The sequence below is a fragment of the Giraffa tippelskirchi genome, chromosome 2 (assembly GCF_054371585.1).
Source record: "Giraffa tippelskirchi isolate mGirTip1 chromosome 2, T2T-mGirTip1v1.2.pri, whole genome shotgun sequence".
Taxonomy (NCBI): Eukaryota; Metazoa; Chordata; class Mammalia; order Artiodactyla; family Giraffidae; genus Giraffa; species Giraffa tippelskirchi.
The window spans coordinates 10,416,107-10,439,635 of NC_137276.1; the positions used below are offsets into that span (position 1 = coordinate 10,416,107).

The 23,529-nt window shown below is 45.6% G+C and overlaps 1 protein-coding gene across 10 annotated transcripts in view; it reads left to right on the forward strand.

The window, feature by feature from the left end:
• The window catches only part of FGFR2 (fibroblast growth factor receptor 2), a 101,833-nt gene extending 82,766 nt beyond the window's left edge, over positions 1–19,067 (forward strand). For 7 of the 10 annotated variants that reach the window (XM_081534632.1, XM_081534637.1, XM_081534676.1 and 4 more), the window contains 7 exons: positions 1,297–1,407; positions 2,762–2,952; positions 11,387–11,509; positions 12,074–12,144; positions 13,416–13,553; positions 15,365–15,470; positions 18,767–19,067. In XM_081534632.1, coding sequence (XP_081390758.1) covers positions 1,297–1,407; positions 2,762–2,952; positions 11,387–11,509; positions 12,074–12,144; positions 13,416–13,553; positions 15,365–15,470; positions 18,767–18,931 — 905 coding nt within the window. In that variant the 3' untranslated portion in view covers positions 18,932–19,067. Of the gene's footprint in view, positions 1–1,296; positions 1,408–2,761; positions 2,953–11,386; positions 11,510–12,073; positions 12,145–13,415; positions 13,554–15,364; positions 15,471–18,674 lie in introns of all 10 variants that reach the window. The other 3 variants (XM_081534648.1, XM_081534696.1, XM_081534718.1) reach the window with 1 other exon arrangement.
• The last annotated feature ends 4,462 nt before the right edge of the window (positions 19,068–23,529 follow it).

Consider the following 23,529-nt stretch of genomic DNA (forward strand, 5'->3'; position numbering starts at 1 on the left):
CCAAGCAGAGTTTTTCCCACATGTCCTGGCAGAGAGGTCTGTTCTCAGAATGTGTGTGTGTGGTTATGGGAGGTGTCACGCATTGCGGACACCCAGGAGTCAGGCTTTTTCTTTCTTTCGTGGGATTTTGAGTCATTGCGTCTCTACCTGAGAGGAGGGAGCAGGGTAAAAATAGTTGGAAAGGTGTTGGGTGTTTTTTGGTTGTTTTTCCTTAGCTCTGGATCTGAATGGCTCCCCAGGAAAATGAGGACATTTTGAGCTGCTCCCCACTTTGGGTGTGATGCCTGGGAGGCCCACAGACATCGGCCTTGGCCGTTCTAATAGCCAATGGGCATCTCAGAGCTTAGAGAGGACCCCGTGTGTCTTTGCAGTGGAGCCTCTCCCTCTGAGGGACAGGTGGGTACCCCTCCTGGGGCATCCGTGTGGATTTTACACCCCAGGCACTTGTGTTGCTCTTCCTTTTGTGAAGCCAAAGAGCTTTCTGCAGCATGGCTTCTATCCATGGCCTAGCCTCATTTTTGGGATAAGCCCAGATTTTCCCATATTGAATTAGTTCAAAGGGAGGTACCTGAGGAAGAATCTTGCCACTTTTTGGAAGCTTAACTGCGAGCCCAGGGTATGCAGGACCTAAGCTGTTCTTGTTTGAAACTATGGAGCAGGGAAGTTTTAAAACTTTAATTCTTTTAGGGTGGGAACCCCAGCTCCTTGGAAAGCCCTTGGAAGGAGAGAACCTTCATCCCCTCGAGATGCAGGAGCACACACACACGCACATTTTTGTCCTTGGTACGGGGACTTTTGTCCTTGCCTGAATCCATCTGGGAATGCCCTGTGGGCTTGGAGGGCTCAGCTTAGCAGCCTGTGATCCAGAGAAAGTCTGAAGTATGTGAAATGCCCCCTTCTTCCTCCCCTTCCTCCTCCTCCACAGAAGTCCTCACAGTTGCTTTCAGGCCCCATGGAATTTGATGTGGTTTTCTGAGGTGCCTGCGATCTGCCAGAGGATGGAATTATTTCACAGTAGAGAAAAATGCCCCCATGTCTGTGAGGTTTGCTGGGAAAGAATTGGCCTTAGTGTCCAAGGCATATAAAGTTGTCCTGACTTTTGACACTATTGACCCCAAATTAGCTATTTGACATGGAGGAGGGCAGTTCTCTGGGCATTTCCTGCTTCACCAGTAAGATGAGAGAGGTGATTTGGAAAGTCTTTTCTGGTTCAGAAATTCAATTTCATGCTGTTTCAACCAAATATTCATCAACCGACAGTAGCAAAACTGATCCGTAATTTACCTAATTTTCTAGATGATGCCACTGAGAAAGACCTTTCTGATCTGGTGTCTGAGATGGAGATGATGAAGATGATTGGAAAACACAAAAATATCATAAATCTCCTCGGAGCCTGTACTCAGGATGGTGAGTAGGAGGAAACAAATGGATTCATTCACGTAACCCAGGGCTCAGCGTCAGCGTCATTTTAGAAGCGTGTGGATGTTTAGATCTTGCTCCTAGAGCCTCCTAAGCACGTGTTGAAAGTTCTTTTTAAAACCCCCCTCAGGAAGGTGTTCCTGATGGCCATGCCTGGGGTCTAGAGGGATGTTGGGCAACCCTGGATGGGAAGGCCTATAGGGTCCTACTGTTTTTCAGACATAACCTGGAGGGTGTTTGGAAAAGGCCATCTCATTATGTTTTTGTTTAGTGAGTGCTAAGAGAGAGTTCCCAACGTGAGATCCTGCATTTTGATTGACAAGTTCTTCCCTTGAAATGGGATTGAGGAACCATGTCTTGCTGTGGGTGAGCCCCCAGGAGTGGCCTTAAAGAGGGGAGATGGACAGGAAGGACATGTTATCTTCCTCCGGGGAGTGAGAACCCTGGCTTCTCTCATAGATGATCTGTGTCACTTTGGGAACCAGTTTGATGATAATTAATAAACTTAGAATGCCTGTTTTTTTGCCTCTGCGATTTCCCTTTGAGGTCTCTACCAGGAGTCAGGAGACTGTAAAGGGTTATTGTAAATATTTTTGGCTTTGTGGCAGCCACCCACCTCTGCTACTGGAGTGAGCAAGCTGCCACAAACAATACAGAAATGAATTGGCCTCGTTGTGTGCCAGTAACGTTTACACACGAGAACAGGCTGGTGTCTGCCATAGAGACATTATTGCACTTGTGTATAAGGAGCCATGCACTAGCTTGCAGTGTTCATTGCACAACGTTAGCAATGGCCCAAGCCTGAAAACAACCCATCGGGGGAATGGATAAATACAGCATGGTATATTTATATGGTAGAATCTATGTAACTGTTAAATGGAATGATCTGGATCTATTTTTTATCAGCCTGACTGGCTCCCAGAAAGATCATGTGTAGGGGGAAACAGTTGCAGAGCTGGGTCTTTATTACTCACTGATGTTGCTGAAAATAATATGTCGTTTATTGATACATATGTGTTTGTAAAATTGTTAAAATTAAATGAGAGCAGCAAATTTATGGTAGCCGTTGCTTTCCAAGAGCGGGCATGACAAGAAAGGGGCACTCACTGAAGCGTTTTTGTTTTATTAAAGACTGTTGAGTCCACCTTGACCAGGTGTCGGTTGTCGTTTGGAGGGAGATTAGAATGCAGGTGTTCTATTTTTGTGTGTGCCTTTCTGTATGTTTAAATTTAAAAAGAAATAATAAAGCACTGGGTTGTAATAACTAAGAACTCCTTGGCAGAGCTGCCCCAGGGCAGCTCCGGAGTTCGCTGCCTCTCCAGCTCGTGTTTTCCATCCACAGGGCCGCTCTATGTCATCGTCGAATACGCCTCGAAAGGCAACCTTCGGGAATACCTCCGCGCCCGGAGGCCACCCGGGATGGAGTATTCTTATGACATCAACCGCGTTCCCGAGGAGCAGATGGCCTTCAAAGACTTGGTGTCGTGCACCTACCAGCTGGCCCGGGGCATGGAGTACTTGGCTTCCCAGAAAGTGAGTCCTTCCCCTTCTCCTCGGTTGGATGGATTCCAGTGAAAAATGTCTGAAGAAAACAGGCCATTTGGACGTGCTCGTTTGCCGAATCAAGCCCTGGCCTGTCTTGTACAAGCTGGAAAATATATCTTGCATTATTCATCCTGGGGTTTGGTGAACTCTTTAACAGCCAGAGTTGCGTCATAGACCTGTAGCAGCACCACAGAGTTGAGCAGAGAAGATGTCTCTTTTCAGAGACGGGGCTGCAAGGGACCCCTCGGGGAATCAACTTTCCAGGTGGACGGCGGCAGGGTTAGGGAGCACTGCCTTTGATTCCGATGACCTTTTGGCTTTGTTTTGTGGTTCTTGAGTCTCTGGTGTGGACTTCGGGTGTCGTCTCTGTGGTTTTGAGTTTGAAATGATGTTAAAGGTTCTAGGAACGGAGATCAAATGATGGGGTGTTTTGGTAACATCGAGTGCCAGGTATTCTCTGGATTTATTTTGTCTCATTTCGCGAGGTGACCCTCTGGGGTTAAAAGTTGGCCAGGTCCCCTGAGGTGAATCACTTGCATTCCGAGCATGCTGCACGCAGTTGGAACTTGAAACATCTGAGTTATTCTAGAAGCAGTTAGACGGGTGCCCAGATGTCCCCTGGGGCATTTTGGATTGGCCCCAGACGCCCTTCCCTGGCCCACACTTCGGGGAAGGTCCACAGCTTCTTCTTTGGGCAGAGATGGGTCTGTTCTTATCTGCTATGGAGTGTCATGGAACACCAGTAATTCCTCGGGTCCCCAAAGAAGTAAGAGCCTCTGGTGGACCTGGACCGTCTGTCCCCCCGCTGGATCTTGGCCATGACGGTCATTGACGGGGCAAGACAGCCCCTGTCACGTCACAGCACGCAGCGATTCAGGAAGGGCCCCGCTGCACCTCAGCCCCTGCTGTCTGGAGCCAGGTGGGAACACTGCCAGAGTTACCACGTGTTCTGGCTTTTTTTTCTTAGCAAAGGAGTCCAGAGTTGAAGATTTTTCAAAAAAAAATATTTTTTTCCTGCAAAAATCTCCCCGTGTATAGATTTTAGGAAACCAAGACAGAGTGGAATTGTGCGCGTGTGTACGTGTGTGTATGTGTGGCGCAGACTTTGCCAGCTGACAAGTCAGACAATCAGATCCAGAATGTGGGAAATTTGACAAGACATTGCTTCAAAATGTCAGAGTCACAAAAGACCGAAAAAAAAAAAAAAATCCTGTAGAGAGAGTTCCAGATGAAAAGAGGCTTAAGAGTCATGACAACTAAGTGTACATGTGTGATCCTGGACTAGGTCCCTGCTCTGGGCGGGAGGTGGGGGGACAGCTTTTCTAAAATCCATTTATGAACATTTAAAATATGTATATGGACTGTATATTAGATAATGTGACTGTTTCGATGTTAAATTTGGGGGCCGTGATAGAGGTCTTGTGTTAAGGTAGGAGATACCTGCTGATGAAGTCTGCAACTCATTTTTAAATGGTTCAGCCACAAAAAGTGTGTGTGTGTGTGTGTGTGTGAGAGAGAGAGAGAGACAGTGTGTGTGTGGGGGGAGTCGGGGTATAGAGAGGAAAAGAGAGCAAGGAAGCATAAGAATTGAATCTGGCAAACATGGATATCCATTGTTCTATTTTACCTTTACTATAGCTTGGAACAATTACTAAGTAAAACCCTGGGAAGACATCCTGCCTGCAGGCTGCCTGGTCTGACCCTCTGGTCCTTATTGCTCTGTCTTCCTCCTTCTGTGGTGTGGAGGGGGGGAAGATTTTGGGGGCTCAGCAGGGAGCTGCTCCTGATACAAAATGGTAGAAGGCTGGCCTGGTCGTTTTATTAACCCTTCAGCAAATATGCCTGAGTGTTGCTGATTCGGATGCCTGGTGCGCTGGGTTAGGCTCCCTATGAGGAGACCTCAGTGGACACCGTCCTTGGCCTCTTGGAGCGGGCACTGTGGGGGACAGCAGGTGAAATCAACAATAAACGTGGGCATAAAAATAAGCATGTGAAATACTGAGAATCGTGCGGGAGAGGGGGTACTCGGGAGGTTTGGGGACCAAAGGTGATGGCTGAGCCCTCCCGCAGAGGGACAAGCTGTGTGGAGGCAGGCCCTGCTCATTCAGAAGCTGACAGCCCCAGGCAAGACTCGGCTCTTGGCGCTGGGGAAGCCGCCAAGGGGCTGCTGCTGCTGCTGCTGCTAAGTCGCTTCAGTCTTGTCCGACTCTGTGCGACCCCACAGACGGCAGCCCACCAGGCTCCTCTGTCCCTGGGATTCTCCAGGCAAGAATCCTGGAGTGGGTTGCCATTTCCTTCTCCAATGCATGTATGCATGCTTGCTAAGTCGCTTCAGTCGTGTCTGACTCTGTGCGACCGTATGGAGAACAGCCGACCAGGCTCCTCTGTCCACGGGATTCTCTAGGCAAGAATACTGGAGTGGGTTGCCATTTCCTTCTCCCCTCCAAGGGGCGGTGATTTGGATCAGGTTCACAGTATAAAGCCGGCTACTTGTGACCATGGTTTCCGCTAAGGTTTATTGGCTCCGATAGACACCAGAGAAGTAGATTGGTTTGGGATATATTTTGCCATCAGGACAGTTAATGGATTGAGTAGATCCAGGAGGGAGAGGGACCAAGGATGACTCCTGAATTTCCACCTTGAGAAACTGGACATGGTGTGATGGTGGTACAGCTTATCAGGATGAGGAAGATGGGAGGGACAGGGGCGGTGGCAGGAATTGATTCTCATGGGAAATCCCAGGTGCATTTCCAGTATGTCCGAGGGTCATTCAAGGGCGGATGTCCTCCAGGAAGCTGAAGGCTGCAGCTCAGCTCTGGGGGGCTGGGTGAGACACTGGAGCCAGTGAAGAAGGTGTAGGTTCAGGGCACGAGAATGGATGAGTTCACCTTGGGCAGGGAGGTTGGGGAGAGGCAGAAACAGAAGCTTGGAGTGAAACCCTGAGAAACCTCTCAAAGCCAGAGATTGACTTAAAGTGCAGGAAAAGACAGAGGAGACACCCTCAGAGAAGGAAGAGGAAACCCAGAATGTGGTTCAGAGAAGTTCAGAGAGGAGTCTTGGGAAGGCAGAAGGAGGAGAAAGAAGATGGTTGAGTCTGGCTCGTGGAACGATGGTGGCCCCTCCCCACCCCACCACCTGCATCGCACCCTGGCCCTGAGATCAGAGCCTTCCTGCTTTGCTGTGTGGTGTGGTGGAGAGAGAACTCAGGATCAGATGAACTCTGCAAAATGGGGAAAAGAATACTTTTTAGAATGACAAACTGAAAGTACTCTTGTTAGTAGTGTTGTAATAATAATCATACTACTAATCACTACCACTTTTTGAGAGCTTAATGTCTGCCAGGCCTGGGGCAAACATTTTACATACAGTATTGTCCGTAAGCCCAGAATAACTCAGAAACAGGTATGTTTAAATCTCTGTTCTATGGGTAAAGATGCTGGGCACTGTTAGGAAACTCCAGGAAGCCTTTGAGCCCAGGTGTGTGTGTGTCGCTGTGCTCATTTCTGAGATGGGGACTCGTCAGTTCAGAGAATGAAGAGGCTGGTCCCAGACCTGGCTTTTTGGTTTTCTACTCAGCTATCTTGCTCTCAGGTACTCCCGCCTCTCTAGACCAAGAAGAGGACCATTGGAGAGGCATTTGGGAGTTGAAATAAAAAAGAACTTGGGAGGAGTGTATTAAAGAATTCTGTGTGCATATCTCAGGTGTATATGAAAAAGACCAAGAAGATGAGACGAAATGCTCTGTGTTGAGGCTTCATTTGCCAACCCAGGGTGGAATAGAGGGGACAGAGTCCTGTTTCCTAAGGCTTTGCAGTCATGTTTCCCAAGCTCTTTGCCAAAGGCCACCTGTAATTAAGGGCCTAGAACAGGTTTGAGCAGGTTCTAGATGAGGATCTTAAGAATGGTACCCTGAGTGGAACCTGCTTCCAAAACTGGAGGGCTTATTTCTGATGGTGGAAAATGGAGAAGCAGGGGACAGGTCAGATCCTAACTCTGCCACATGGATTCTGTCCTGGTGGAGGGCAATGCATTTGTTAGAGACCCGCCTGAGGAACTGTTGGCTGTGACATCTGGCTCACTGCTGATAGCGTGTAATTAGAAATTCAGCTCAGTGGACACTGACGAGGTCAGGCTCTGTGCTGGGAGTGTAGAGATGAACCTGCAGTCCCGCGCTTAAGCTGGAGACACTGGAGATGGACAAGTTAAGAGATGCTGTTATGTGTACAGTAATACAATGGGTGATGTGGTATTTGAGCTTTATCCCAGTTATGCAAGCCTTTCTATTTTTAGTGCAAAGTACACTAATTTTTCTTTTTTGTAAAATCTTAAGGACAGTTAAACCTCCAAGGTGTTTAACTTAAATAGCTGTTTTTATTTTTTCTGGTTTTGGTTTTTTTTTTTTATTTTTTAAGCTTAGCTTCCTCATCTTTAAAATGGCTATGATAACACCCATCTCATAAGTTGCCTTGGAAATTTAATGTGATCAACTGTGCAGAGGCACCCAGCACACTGTCAGGGTCATAGAGGTATTAGTTTTCCTTCCCTTAGGGACCTGTTGACCTATGTTTATTTCAAAAAATGGAATACCAAATATTCTAAGAGCTCTAGTTATATAAAATGGCCAGCTCTTTGCACTGGAGAACATCTCAGATTTCTGCAGATGATGGAAATTTGGCTTGACGTTGATTATTTTCTTTTTCTTGGGTATTGGTTCCAAGCCTCTTCTTGTTCAGCCCAGAGGGTGGGCTCTGGTGTTTCCCAGCCCCCTGGGACGCAGGAGGCTGGTGATGGGTTCTGGCTTTCACAGTGAAAATGGAGGTCGCCATCATGGTGACTCGGAGTTGAGCCCTTATGTGTGGTCGGAGCCCTGTGCACAGGGAGCCAGATTCTTCTGACCGCATGGCTTGCCAAACGCACAGAGTCTTGTCGGCAGGGAGCACACCACCGGGAGAGTTTGGCCCAGGACTTGGAAGTTCCATTTGAAGAGGTCTCCAAAACCAGGAACCCAGCTCCCGCCCCGACTGGATCCCCAGGCGGCTTCTGGGAGCTCTCACATTTCCTGCTTCCATTCTGGCCGGACACAGGCAGCCTGTGGCCTTCTCCTGCTTTCCCTTCAGTGACCTTAGCCCATCCAGGGGGCCCCAGAAGCAGATAACAACAAGGAATAGTTGGAGGGTGGGCAGAAAAAAATTATCCCTAATTCATTCTTCAGAGAGAGTTTGGCTTGCTCTTTTTTTTTAATCGTCTGTTTCTTAGAGTATCTATCTAAAATCAGCCCCATCTCACCCATATCAGAGGGGTTGCTAAGAGTCTCTCCTTCATATAATAGTTTGCCTTTGCCCAGAACCTGTGTAAAAGGGTTTGTTAGGGATGTTTGTTTACTTCTGTCTACCTTACTATTTTCAAAAATAGGAGGTTTTTGGGACCTTGATTATTATGCATCCTGATGAAATTTTGGTATATTAAATTACAACTAAAATGCTTTCAATAGCTTACAAAAGCATATCATTTGTAAAAAGGAAATATAGAAGTTATAAGGACTAGAGCTTTCTGAGACTGAAGAGATTGCATCAGAACAATGAGTCGGCTGCCCTGTAGTAAGCATTTCAGTGCCTGGCCTCTGTGTATGTGACAGATAGGTTGGGCTCTGTGTGGGGGCCAGGTGTTGGGTGAGAACTGGACAGAGGATTTGAATAGACAGGCAGTGATTTTGATACAGCAAGAATATAGCAAAGAATAGCAAGGAGAGATAAGAAAGCCTTCCTCAGCGATCAATGCAAAGAAATAGAGGAAAACAACAGATTGGAAAAGACTAGAGATCTCTTCAATAAAATTAGAGATACCAAGGGAACATTTCATGCAAAGATGGGCTCGATAAAGGACAGAAATGGTATGGACCTAACAGAAGCAGAAGATATTTAGAAGAGGTGGCAAGAATACACAGAAGAACTGTACAAAACAGATCTTCACGACCCAGATAATCACAATGGTGTGATCACTCACCTAGAGCCAGACATCCTGGAATGTGAAGTCAAGTGGGCCTTAGAAAGCATCACTACGAACAAAGCTAGTGGAGGTGATGGAATTCCAGTTGAGCTATTTCAAATCCTGAAAGATGATGCTGTGAAAGTGCTGCACTCGATATGCCAGCAAATCTGGAAAACTCATCAGTGGCCACAGGACTGGAAAAGATCAGTTTTCATCCCAATCCCAAAGAAAGGCAATGCCAAAGAATGTTCAAACTACCACACAATTGCACTCATCTCACACGCTAGTAAAGTAATGCTCAAAATTCTCCAAGCCAGGCTTCAGCAATACGTGAACTGGGAACTTCCAGATGTTCAAGCTGGTTTTAGAAAAGGCAGAGGAACCAGAGATCAAATTGCCAACATCCGCTGGATCATCGAAAAAGCAAGAGAGTTCCAGAAAAACATCTATTTCTGCTTTATTAACTATGCCAAAGCCTTTGACTGTGTGGATCACAGTAAACTGCGGAAAATTCTGAAAGAGATGGGAATACCAGACCATCTGACCTGTCTCTTGAGAAACCTGTATGCAGGTCAGGAAGCACCAGTTAGAACTGGACATGGAACAACAGACTGGTTTCAAATAGGAAAAGGAGTACGTCAAGGCTGTATATTGTCACCCTGCTTATTTAACTTCTATGCAGAGTACCTCATGAGAAACGCTGGCCTGGAAGAAACACAAGCTGCAATCAAGATTGCCGGGAGAAATATCAATAACCTCAGATATGCAGATGACACCACCCTATGGCAGAAAGTGAAGAAGAACTAAAGAGCCTCTTGATGAAAGTGAAAGAGGAGAGTGAAAAAGTTGCCTTAAAGCTCAACGTTCAGAAAACTAAGATCATGGCATCTGGTCCCATCACTTCATGGGAAATAGATGGGGAACAGTGAAAACAGTGTCAGACTTTATTTTTGGGGGCTCCAAAATCACTGCTGATGGTGATTGTAGCCATGAAATTAAAAGATGCTTACTCCTTGGAAGGAAGGTTATGGCCAACCTAGATAGCATATTTAAAAGCAGACACATTACTTTGCCAACCAAAGTCCGTCTAGTCAAGGCTATGGTTTTTCCAGTGGTCATGTATAGATGTGAGAGTTGGACGGTGAAAAAAGCTGAGTGCCGCAGAATTGATGCTTTTGAAGTGTGGTGTTGGAGAAGACTCTTGAGAGTCCCTTGGACTGCAAGGAGATCCAATCAATCCATCCTAAAGGAGATCAATCCTGGGTGTTCATTGGAAGGACTGATGTTGAAGCTGAAACTCCAATACTTTGGCCACCTCATGTGAAGAGTTGACTCATTGGAAAAGACCCTAATGCTGGGAGGAATTGGGGGCAGGAGGAGAAGGGGACGACAGAGGATGAGATGGTTGGATGGCATCACTGACTCGATGGATATGGGTTTGGGTAAACTCTGGGAGTTGGTGATGGACAGGGAGGCCTGGCGTGCTGCGATTCATGGGGTCGCAAGGAGTTGGACACGACTGAGCGACTGAACTGAACTGAACATTTTGATATAAGCCCAGAATAGATGTGATCAGCTCCTTCAGAAACAAAATTTGAGGGAAACAGAAAAAAAGATGCAATAGGGCTAAGTCTGGAAGCACAGAGACTGTCGTGCAGATAGTATGGCCTCCTGTAGGGGATGGGGGTGGGCAGTGATGAGACCCCGGACTAAGCGGGTGGCAGTGGGAATGGAGGTGGGTGGACAAATTGGAGAGGCATTTGGGAGTTGAAATCAAGAAGAACTCGGGAGGAGTGTGTAAAGAATTCTGGTGTGTATATCACAGGTGTGTATGAAAAAGACCAAAAAGATAAGAATAGAGACCTTGAACTTAAGGTGCCAAAAGGATGTGGAAATGTCCTATAGCCTGATAAAAGTGAGAATCTGGATCCCAGGAGAGAGGTCAGGATAGAGATAAGAATTTGAAGATCTTTCCTATGTATCTAAGAATGGGAGCCATGAGGATGTATGGAAATACACAAAATTAATGGGGCAGGTCCTCTGTTTTGAGGGAGAGAGGAGTTAAGCCAAGGAATCTGAAGGGGTGGGGAGAGAGGAGGAGAGTGAGCCAAGAGAAGGGATGGGGTGGAACTCAGCAGGGGGACAGCCTCAAAAATGAGCAAGAAAACAGTGTCCTGATCTTCAGAGAGGGAAAAATTGCATTTGAGTCTCAACAGTGTGAAGGATGCCAGTCAACTGAAGTTAAAAAGGGATGTGGTTTCTTATCTCCCTTTGCTGTTTGAAATAGTTGGGGCCTTAGTCTTTAATTAGAAAAGAAACACCAGTTTTTGACTTCAGTTGTATTTTCTGTCTACATTGTAAGAAGTGCCTGTGTTACCTTTTTATCCTTGTAGCATTTTGAAACAAGTTTCTTTTTTTTCTTTTTTGATTTCAGTGCATTCATCGAGATTTAGCTGCCAGAAATGTTTTGGTAACAGAAAACAACGTGATGAAAATAGCTGACTTTGGACTGGCCAGAGATATCAACAATATAGACTATTACAAGAAGACCACAAATGTGAGTCTACGGTGATGATATGGTGGGAGAGGGTTGGAGGGGTGGCACGGAGTGTTCCAGGTGAAAGATAAATGTTCAGAACTAGAACGACCAATGCCTTTTTATTCCCATTCGTTTGCGTTACTCCTAACAAACTTCTCAATAAGCAAATTCAGGCTTAACTCTTACTAAGAGTTAAGACTCTCTTAGTAAATGTGAACCAGTTTTATATACTGAATAATCAGCCTCTAGGATCTTCATAAGGCTCATTGTCTGGAAATTCCCTAGCAAAGATTGAAGCTTGGGAGTTTCTGGGTTAATTTTCACCTAGAAATTGGCCAGGGTGTGTCTATGTGCTGGGGAAGATGTATGATCACAAGGAAACGACCCTTTATCAACGTGTCCATATCTGTGCATCTCCCACACTCTGCGTAGTCCCTTTGGAGCGTATTTTTTCACTAATGACTCTCCAGCAAAAACCATTAGAGTGTCAGCTCTTAAAATAAACAGGGCACAGCCCCGTTGGGGCTGCTAAAGTAAACTGGTTTTAATATATTGGGTTTTACATTTCTTCCACACTTGCAGGGCCGACTTCCGGTCAAGTGGATGGCTCCTGAAGCCCTTTTCGACAGAGTGTACACCCATCAGAGCGATGTGTGAGTAACTCCCTTGTCGCTGCCTTCTCCCTGGGGTTGACTTGTGTCTGTTCCTCGCCTTCCTTCCTTCTTTGGTGCCTGCTGCATTTCACACACGCAGAAAAGGTGCAGGAGCCAGCCTTAGAAAGGACGGATTTTCTGCTAGGCTGATAACCAATGCTCTGTTACTAATCTGCCTGGCTTCAAAGCACACGGGAGGTGGAACCGCTAACCTGGTCCTGCCAGAGCGGAAGCTCCCCCCTTGAACTTACTCATGGATGTGCAAGTACAAAGCTGCTATCTAATTTGCCAAGCTGTTGGCATGTTCTTCGCGCTCTTCAACTTTTCCTTCTTGAGAGCAGTTTGTCGTATTTTCCCCATCCTAGGTTTGTCCTTACAGGGGGAGACTGGTTGGGATGAGATCCACTCAGGGAGTCTCCACGGAGCCTGATCCCTGTTCATCCTTTGAAAAATGTCCAACCTTGTCTTTGGAGCCTTGATAACATTACAGCAATAGAGTGAAAACTCTACAGTATATCAATTATGATACACTTAAAAATACTATCAGGGCTAGGCTCCAAGCGGTATTTTAGAATTCTAGCTTTGGAAATTTGGTCGAAAGATGTTACCATTGTGGGAAACTGGGTTAGAGGTACAGAGGGTCCTGCCGTTCTATTTTTGTAAGTTCCTGTGAATCTATAATTATTCCAAAAGTTAAAAAGTCATTTGAGCTACTCTTCCTTGTGTGGGCGGGAGGGTTTCTGGGGCAGGCATGGAGCCCATGCCATGGCCACCGGTTCTCTTCAGCAGTCTTAGGAGGAGAGCCTTATGGTTTCCAGTTTTGCAGTGAGCTGCCTCTCTTTCTGTATGCAAAACTGAAGTCAGTTTCATTTCTGAAACTCACCCTAATAGAATCAGTGAGGGTGTGTTTCCAGCTTAGAAGCTCATGTTGATAACACTGCATACAAACAAAGAGTTTTATTTGAAAGTGGTGGAAGGAGGAAGAAAGAACCAAATCTCCACCCCTTGTTTCCCCCCCCCCCCCAAAGAGTGATGGTTTACCATCACTTATCTGTTTCGGCTGATGGAAAATTCCATCAGAATATCTCCTCGTCCTCATCTGGGGATGCTTTCTAGGGGCAGGAAGGGGCAGGTTGGATGAACTGCAGGAGGGCCCCGGTCATTTGTCTCTGAATGTAAGAAGTGAGGGGGAGTTTGTTTTCTTAACTGGGTGTGTTTAGGTTTCTGTGATTCGGATGGATTACTAATGCTGTTTTCTCCCCTCTTTGCAGCTGGTCCTTCGGGGTGTTAATGTGGGAGATCTTCACGTTAGGGGGCTCGCCCTACCCAGGGATTCCCGTGGAGGAACTTTTTAAGCTGCTTAAGGAAGGACATAGGATGGACAAGCCAGCAAACTGCACCAACGAATTGTAAGGGCTGTTGTCTTGCCTGATGCCCCAGGGGACCCGCCGCGCCACTAACACTTCTCCCAGCTGGTTCGGTTTCCTAAGGTCCCAGGTTTCCAAATATGTCCTGAGAAAAAGAATTGCTGAGACTTCCTGGGCTCAATCCCAGAACTGAGATAGAGAGTTCCATGAACAGTCCTGACAGTCCAAAAGAAAGAGCATCCTTCTGAGGTGGTATGGAGTGCGCTTTACACCACTGAGGTGTTGGGTGCTTGGCCGAGGGCTCCCAGCTCTCCACAGTGAGCCCCACAGTTACCTTCCTGGGCCGCTGTGCTGTCCTTGCTGTTCTTCAGCGTGACAGGAAGATACATCAAGCCTTCCCTCATACATAAGCTTGAGATCCGTGGGGCTGCCTCCATTTCTCATGAGTGGTCTGTGGCCTCTGCACTGTGAGTAGAGAGTGGGTGCTTCTGCAGCCTCTTTTGTGACCATTGCTATTATAGATGGATTTTGACCACAGCCCTCATGGTGAATGAACTAGTGTCTGCTTACCTATATTTTACCCATATTTCAGTGCAGAGGATTAAAAATTTGTCCAGGTCTGACTATTAATCCTCATCTGACTATAAAACTGGTTTCGAGCAAAACCTACCCTGTACTTTAAGTGGAATTACTTGTGTTGGTGACAAGCGTCTTGTGCAGTAAAATCAGTGCTTTGAAAAGGAGTCTCTCCTCCCAGCTCCCAGTGTCAACTAAGAAGAGGGATTGTTCCAGAGACTGCGGTCTCTTGGGTATTGTTTCATGGGGATTTTATATCAGTAATCCCATGAGTGCTTTTTGGTGCACAGTGGGCGTCAGATGAATGGTCACATTTTATAGTATATTATATAAAGGCATTTATTGTGCTTCTTGTCATTCCTGGGGGTTTTTCTGCTATAGAGGATCTGTTGAAACCCATCATCAAGATAAGGCCTGGGAACCTAGGCCTGTCCAAGAGTTAATCAGGAAGCGAAGGCATAGCACAGTGACGATAGATTAATTCATAAGAACCTTGCCTTAATGTTGTGCTTTTCAAACTCTAGTTTTTCGAAACTGAGGAGCCTTTGTCCAGAGTGTCAGGCAGATGGCAGTAGAGCAGCTTTGGCCCCGGCAGGGGTGTGTAGGGAGGGAAGGCGGGATTCCCACCTGCCCCTACGCGGCTCTTCCCACGGTAGAGCAGCTTTGGCCCCGGCAGGGGTGTGTAGGGAGGGAAGGCGGGATTCCCACCTGCCCCTACACGGCTCTTCCCACGGTAGAGCAGCTTTGGCCCTGGCAGGGGTGTGTAGGGAGGGAAGGCGGGATTCCCACCTGCCCCTACAGTGTCCAGAAGTGTGGAAATGTGATGCCCTGTGATAAGTCACTGCCACAGGGATACCGAAAGTCAACCAGGAAAACACACAGAAGTGTCTCTTTGGGTTTTTGGCCACTCCGCATGGCGTGTGAGATCTTAGTTCCCTGGTTAGGGATTGAACCCCAGTCCTTGGTGGTGAAAGCGCTGAGTCCTAACCACTGGACCACCAGGGAATTCCCAGAAGTGTCTTTTTTTGATGGTGTAGATACCATCCTAAAGCATTTTGGATAAAGTGATGTTTTTGTAAACCAAAGTGCCTTTCAGAGGACCTAAGCAGTGCCTCTTGTAGCAGAGTGGATTACCACCTCCTAATTCAGATGCTAGGGAAGTTCTGATATATTTTCATAATTGAGGACATCTCTCCATACTAACTGTTAAGAGTGGCTTATAGCCACGTCCCTAGTCCTCAGGGAATTAACTCACCAAGGAAATCCATCTCTTCCAGGTATATGATGATGAGAGATTGCTGGCATGCGGTGCCCTCACAGAGACCCACCTTCAAGCAGTTGGTAGAAGACTTGGATCGAATTCTCACACTCACGACCAACGAGGTAAGAGCCTCCTTCCAGAAGCCAAGGGTCCTTGCTGGGGAGCCTCTGTGCAGCTTTTGAAATGCAGCCTCCCCAGTGGGAGTCTGGGGTATAGTTTATCATTGTTCCAGGGCTCGGACAGAGTAAAACCGTGTTCCTCCCAAACTCTGACTTTTCTTGGAGCTTCATCTTGAGAGTTCTGACTCACAAAACCAGACACAGAGGGCCCTACCTGAGGCTGCCCCTCATTGTGGCTTGTGGGTGGTGGGTCCACAGTGTGTGTGTGTAGGAAGATGGGGAGGGGGAAAGAACTCTCCAAAACTGCAGCATCTGGATTTGAGTGGGAAGGAGCTGGCGTTTCTGTGCTGGTTGGATTCCTTGCCCTGCTCATTAGTGTGAGGGCTGCTGGTCATTACTCTGAGGGCTGCTGGTCAGTATTCTGAGGGCTGCTGGTCATTACTCTGAGGGCTGCTGGTCAATACTGAGGGCTGCTGGTCATTACTCTGAGGGCTGCTGGCCAGAACTCTGAGGGCTGCTGGTCATTATTCTGAGTGCTACTGGTCATTACTCTGAGGGCTGCTGGTCAATACTCTGAGTGCTGCTGGTCATTACTCTGAGTGCTGTTGGTCATTACTCTGAGGGCTGCTGGTCATTACTCTGAGGGCTGCTGGCCAGTACTCTGAGGGCTGCTGGTCATTACTCTGAGTGCTGCTGGTCAATACTCTGAGGGCTGCTGATGGTCCATTACCAATGAACTTGCCCGGATGCAGTGATGTTATGCCATTCCAGCTTCTATATAATGCAGGACATAGACCTACATAACCCTGTGTGGTCATAGTGTAAACATACACAGAGTCACTCCTTTAGTGAGTGACTTACAGGATTTTTAAGTGAAAACTTTTGATAAAATATGTATTTTCTATCAAATAGTTATAACCTATAACAACAAAAGAAACCCTCTTCTGTCACTCACTGTCCACACTCAGCCATGTCAGTGGCTACTTCACCATGAAGAGAGAGTGATCTTTGGTTGTGGAAAGAAAGTGATGTGAGCAGGAAAGATGATAAACCCAGCAAAGCCAGAAAAACCCACAATAGAGAGAAATAGTGAATGAATTAGAGATATTTAATGAGGATATAGAACAGTGTTCCTCCAGACAAGGGGAGAAACCCCCGCAATTGTCTTAATAACAACAGAAAACGTTAAAACTGCCTAAACATTTTAGAAGGAAAAGAATACATTTTTTAAAAATAATGTATTTAATAGTTTCAGATTGATTTTTTTTTTTAATAATTAAATGTGGTGATTTGAAGCCTTAAGCCAGCAATATTATCTGTGTGTCTGACTGTGGCTGATAAAGGGAGAGATTGCGTTTAAATGAATACAGCTGACCTTCAGAAGTTGAAAGGAAAGGAACAGTTCAAGGGGGGAAAAAAAAAACAACCAACTTTCTTCTCCTGCCAAAATTGTTGTTTCTAGTATAAGTTCCTTTAACCCTAGACTTGGAATCCACTGATATCCCTAGGTTTTTTTTTTTCCCTATCAGATCTGAACATTTATGGCTTCAGTTAGAAACTGAAAAAGCACTGAAATTCCATTTTGATGATCCTGTGTCCATGCTCTATGCCATTTATTTATATATTTACATTTAAAGTGGGCCTGTTTTCACCCTGAAATTTACATCTAGCATCCTAAAATTAAAAAAAAAAGCAGAATGCCATATTGTCTAACGGATATAAAAATCGAAGTTCTTTCCTTCCGAAAATCATTACCACATGCTGGAGAAAAATGGTTCCATTTAGGACAAAATTTCATTTTTTATCATTGTAAGCAAAAAAGTTCTCTTTTGATGTGGTGGGCATGTTTGTTTCCAGTCGTGCGGTTCATGCTGATGTTGTTGGAGCTGACACATCCCCCTTTCTTGGATGGGGACTCTCTTTCTTGCCAAACCTAGTGATGAATTATAGGAGTGGTTTGGGTTTGTGTTTTTTTTTTTTTTTCTGTCTGTTAAAATGTAGAGTCGCCAACATTTTGTGGGCCCTTCTCTGATAACACTGAGGCTGGTTGTGCTGTGGTCTACACTTTTTGTCCCCTTTTCAGCAAAACCATGTATCATGGTATATTCCTTGGCTTTTGGGGGTGTGAGCAGAAGCACGCCAACATGCTAGCCCAGATGAGGCAGTGAGACCCAGTAGTGCCCCAGTTTAAAAATCTTTTCATAGTTTGCAAACCTTTTATGTCAAGGGCCAGACAGTCAATATTTTCAGCTTCATGGGCCTCTTTGTGAATCTCTGTAGCAACAGGCACAGACAATGTGTAAATGAATAAATAAATGTGTCTACATTCAGATAAAACTGTATGAACCCTAAAATTTAAATTTTAGGACATTTTACATAGTTTAATACCATGAGATGTTATTCTTCTTTTGTTTTTTTTCTTATTTTTCCCAACCATTTCATAATGTTAAAAGCCATTCTTAGCTCACGGGCCGCACAAGAGCAGGTAGAAGATTTTCACCCTGTTTTAAGTCGAAACAAATATTATCTGGGGGCCATTGGGTGGGTTTTCTGACAGCAACACCACTAAGTGCTTCAGGGAGCAGAAGAGCCCTTTTTGAATTTCAAAACTGCAAAACTTTGAACTGTAACCTGCGTTTTCCTAAACTGTTCTTTTGCAGTCCATTATGGATGTAACACCCATGAGTCTATCCAAGCCTTTTTTGAACCTGTTTACATTTTCAACTCAGAGAGCTTCTGAGAGTAATGAATTGCATCTGTGAAATTACCCACTGAATGAAGACATATTCCCCTTAAATTATCCTAGAAGCTACAATAGTAAAATGTAATTCGTGACATAAATATTCAGGGTCTCAGCGCTGGAAAGAGGTTCTGAACTTCCACAGCTTCTTATATCTTCCCCATTTTGCTGGGCATGGATTTGAACCTTGTGGTCTATCAGTGAGTCCTGGGGTCTGTGCCCATCAAGGTGACCACTCGGCTGGGTATTAGGGTTCCCCACTTGGCGATAGTTTGTTTGAGATGGGTTGTGGAGGAAAAGCGAAGGGTAACCTAGAGGAGATAAAGTCGGGGTCTCAAGGTGGTCTTTGCGGGAGCTGGGCTGGGCGGGTCTCTCCCTGCTGGGGGTGCCCCATCCTGTCCCGACTCCCATATCAACATCCCAAGAGCCTGTGTTTGAAATAAAAGTCTTCTCTTCGCTTCTTTCAGGAATACTTGGACCTCAGTCAGCCTCTCGAACCGTATTCACCTTGTTATCCTGACCCGAGATGAAATAAAACGTCTCTCTTCCCTTCTTTCAGGAATACTTGGACCTCAGTCAGCTTCTTGAACAGTATTCACCTAGTTACCCTGACACAAGGAGTTCTTGCTCTTCGGGAGATGATTCTGTTTTCTCTCCGGACCCCATGCCTTACGAACCCTGCCTTCCTCAGTATCCACATAGAAACGGCAGTGTTAAAACATGAATGGGCCTGTCCCCCTGTCCCCAAACAGGGTGGCGTCAGGAACTTAGCTGTACTGAGCAGGGAGGGCCTTGCCTCCAGGAGCCTGTTGTCTTGGCTTGTATATATGGATCAAAGGAGTAAATATTTGGAAAAGTGATCGGCACACGTGTAAAGAATTTATCCAGTTGGAGACTTGTAATCTTCACCAGGAGAACAAGAAGGTTGTGGGGGCAATGGACTCCCATGGGCCACCACGTGCTCATGACCCACTGTGGGTTCTGGCTGTGGACCAGCCGGACTTGAGGCAAACACACGTTCTGCCTGCCTTGTGAATTTTGTAATAATTGGAGAAAATATATGTCAGCGCACACTTATAGAGCACAATTGCAGTATATAGGTGCTGGATGTATGTAAATATATTCAAATTATGTATAAATATATATTATATATTTACAAGGAATTATTTTTTGTATTGATTTTAAATGGATGTCCCAGCGCACCTAGAAAATTGGTCTCTCTTTTTTTAAAAATAGCTATTTGCTAAATGCTGTTTCTTACACAGAATTTCTTAATTTTCACCGAGCAGAGGTGGAAAAGTACTTTTGCTTTCAGGGAAAAATGATATGACATTAATTTATTAATGAATTGGTAATATACAAAACAATCGTTTATTTTTTTCTTTTTCTTTTTTTGGTAATTTAAGTGGCATTTCTATGCAGGCAGCGCACCAGACTAGTTAATCTCTTGCTTGAACTTAACTAGTTACCAGATCCTTTGAAAAGAGAAATATTTACAAATATGACTAATTTGGGGGAAGTGAAGTTTTGGTTTATTTGTATTTCAACTCTGCTGTCAGATGATTGTTCTTTAACCACCTAACTGCCCGATTAAAAGAGCCCATTAATGAGAAGGTGTGTTGTTTTGGTGCAGCTTAGTCATTGGGCCCGTAAACCTTTCACTGGGAAGGTTTGTCTTCTTGGGAAGACAAACGGTACCAGCGTTCTCTTAAAAAGATGCCTTAATCCGTTCCTCAGAGGAGGAACTCTCATCAAGATGCTAACAGAATGTCCTGTCCAGCCGCTGGCTTTCTGCCCCCTTCCCCGCCGAGTTGCACATTGATCAGATTAGCCTATATTCTCTTTGGCGAATCTTCATCACGGCTTCCAGATTCACTGGCAACAGAGAAGTCTCTCAGAATCTTTACGCCCCGTCGGAGAAAATAGAAACACTGATTTGTTCTGCTGATAGTTTGGGGGATCCTTCTGTCTTTTTAAGGGATCGCTTCCGCCTCCTCTGGCAGGACCTCACCGAAAGATCCCGCCCGATGCCAACGTCACATTACTGCCATGGTGTTCGTTCTGTATGAACGTGTTGTGTTTTGCTTTCAAAACACCTTCTCACTCTGCTCTGGCTGTGCGACATGAATGCGGATGACACTGATTTTTAATGTGTTATGAAATTGGAGAAAGTATTTAATAAAACCTGTTAATTTTTATACTGACAATAAAAATGTTTCTACAGATATTAATGTTAACAAGACAAAATAAATGTCATGCGGCTTATTTTTTTAACACTCGTGTCTTACCAAGTGGTTTCCTGTGCTCGGAGGCACTGACTCGGTGCTGTGTGGTGTGATCGCCTGGAAAGAAGGCAGAGCTTGGGAGGTCTGTTGTTTGCTACAAACAGGTGACTTCTCGGGGGGCTTGGCCAGGACCCAGCAGTTCCTGGGACAGGTGGATCTAGTGGAAAATCAGAAAAGGCTGTTGAAGTCCTGGCTTCATTGCTTCCTGGGACCCCAGGGGAGTCTGTGTTCCTTTCTGGACCCTAGCTGCTCCCCGAGGAGCAAATGAAGGGCATGGGAGAGAGCTGTTCTAAGGATGGGAGGCCATCAGAGGAGGCCACAGATTAGAAGCTCTGGATACTGGGCACCTTGAAACCTTTTAAGCTGCCTTCCTCATGATGTATGGAAAGTACACTTTGCTTCAAATTTTCAAAGAGACAACTTGAGCAGATTTTTAAAATAATTGTGCTGGTTCCATGCCACCAAGAATCTGAAGAGGGAAACGGCATTTTGCCTGTTAACAAATAATGTGTCTGTGACTCTTAAGGCTTTATTAGATCAGCTTGCCAGCCTTCACACCAGCAGAAGAAGACGAAAACAAACTGGCCTCTGAACTTCAGCCATGCTCTCAGAACCCTCTGGGGCTGTTGGTGGTTAAAAAGTGCCGTCCTTGGCCAGAACTCAACCTTTCAGTTCAGAATAAAATATTTCTCTTGAAAAAAAAGACAAAGATGCTGTCCTTGGCATCTTTGTTCTGTTTGAGGCTGTTAGTGAAGCGAGGGTCTCACCAGCCAACTGAAGAGTGACCTCAGCCCTCGTTCTTCCCTTGCCAATCTCCTGCACTATTTATTATCAGGACAGGGGTATAATCCCACCTAAAAGAATGGGATTTAAAAAAATAGGATAACACTGGATTTCCCTGGCAGACCAGTGGTTAGGACTCAGCGCTTTCACTCCTGTGACCTGGGTTCAATCCCTAATTGGGGAACTAACCCCGCAAGCCACACGGCACAGCCAAGAAAAGAAAAAGATAACATTGTAAATCAGCTAAACTTCAATTAAAAAAAAAAATAGGCGAAAGCAGCCTTTAGTCACATGGATACAGGAAGACTCTTCTGTCGTCCTCTGGCTCTCTTCACCAGCGGGCTCTCCTTGGTTGGCCAGGCTTCAGGAGGGACTTGATGCTCCATGTTCACACAATTTCATGCTGTATCTTCTATATTTTTTGAGACTGAAGGAGCAGTTTATGGCTTTTACAATGTAAATTATATTGTTATTAGATGAAGTAAGTTGTAATCCTATACCAGCCGTTAGCTATTTCCATTTTAGAATTAGATTCATCATCAAGGGGGCGTCCCTGTTGGCATAGATGGTAAAGAATTTGCCTGCAATGCAGGAGATTCGGGTTCAGTCCCTGGGTCGGGAAAATCCCCTGGAGAATGCAATGGCTTCCCACTCCAGTACTGTTGCCTGGAGAATTCCATGCACAGAGGAGCCTGAAGGCTACAGTCTATGGGGTCACATAGAGTCGGACACGACTGAGCAACTTAACACTCAAGGGAAGGAAGGTAATGTGGTCCAGGGGAAAGATGAGAGATGCTTTTTTTGAGATACTTTCTAGAGATAATTTTTTTTGAGACCTGCTCCTGGTAAACACATAGGCAGGGCTTGATAAGAGTCCTAAAGCATATGGCTCCCCCCTGCCCTCTCACCCCAGGACTGAATGGAAAAATGGGAATTAGTTGAACCACTGTGTGGTTGTCATCGAGACATGAACAAAAGTCAGGCATGTTGGTGAGGAAGGAGGACTACCTGGCCCTGCTGTCTCCAGCCTGGAAGGGGGCAGATTCAAGAGGTTGCCTCGAAGTCCAGCTGGTGGTGGCCTCGGACAGGGTGGGCAGATAAAGAGTGGGGAGGCGAAGCTGGGCCGTCAGTGGGTTGCCTGAGAACCGGGTGCTCGTTCCACTCCCAGTCTCTCCATCCCTGGTGACCTCAGGTAGCTTCCCTCCACCAGATGCTCCGGGAGGTTCTTTGATCCCACGCATAGGAAGCTGAAATGTGCAGTTGCAATAAAACATATGGCAGATTTGAATAGCTAAGGAGTGACGACCAGCCCCCATCCTGGAAACCAGACGATGATCTGCTAGCGTGTACTGTATAACAGACTAGTGGGGCCAGGTACAGAGACCTCCGCTATTACAGATTAGGAATTCGAGGCTCTACTTGAGGTTCCTGGGAAACGTAAGCAAGGCTGCAGCCTTCTGCAGTCCATAAGAAAGACGATGGATGGTGAATTTGGAGGGAACTGATTTGGTTTATTTTTTAGAGCGGGGTGATGTTGGGCAAGTCATGGATTCTATCTGGACCTTCATTTCTTCAACTGTAAAACTGATTATCACCAGGCTCGTGGTCTTACCATTAGGGCTGCCCGTAGGAGCTTAGCTCAGCCTTGGCAATTGGTACTCTATCAATACACAGTTTTCTCTTCCTGAGAATTTGTATATTTTGATTTTTTGTTTTTGGTAGATAGTCACAGGATGATGCAACCATTACCACCATCTATAACATTTTCCTCACTCCAAAAAGAAGCCCTGTACTAGTTAGCAGTCACCCCCTACTTCCTCCTCACAGCTCTGGCAAACACCAATGTACTATTTTCTTATTCTAGCTATTTCATGTAAATGGAATCATATATTGTGTCTTTGTGTCTATCTTCTTTCACTTACCATAATGGTTTCTAGGTTCATTCGTGCCGTAGCATGTATCCACACTTCACTCATTTTTTATTTCCATTGTGTGGATATATACACATTTATTTATCCATTCATCAGTTGGTGGATATTGGGTTATTTCCTCTTTTTGGCTATTAGGAAAAGCGTTGCTATGAACATTTGTGTAAAAGTTCTTGTGTAGTCCCATGTTTTTATTTTTCTTGGTAGTATACCTAGCAGTGGAATTTCTGGGTCATAGGTAATTCTGTGTTTAACATTTGAGGAACTGCCAGACTGTTTCCCAAAGCAGCTGCAGTATTTTAGATTCCCATTAACAGTGTATGAAG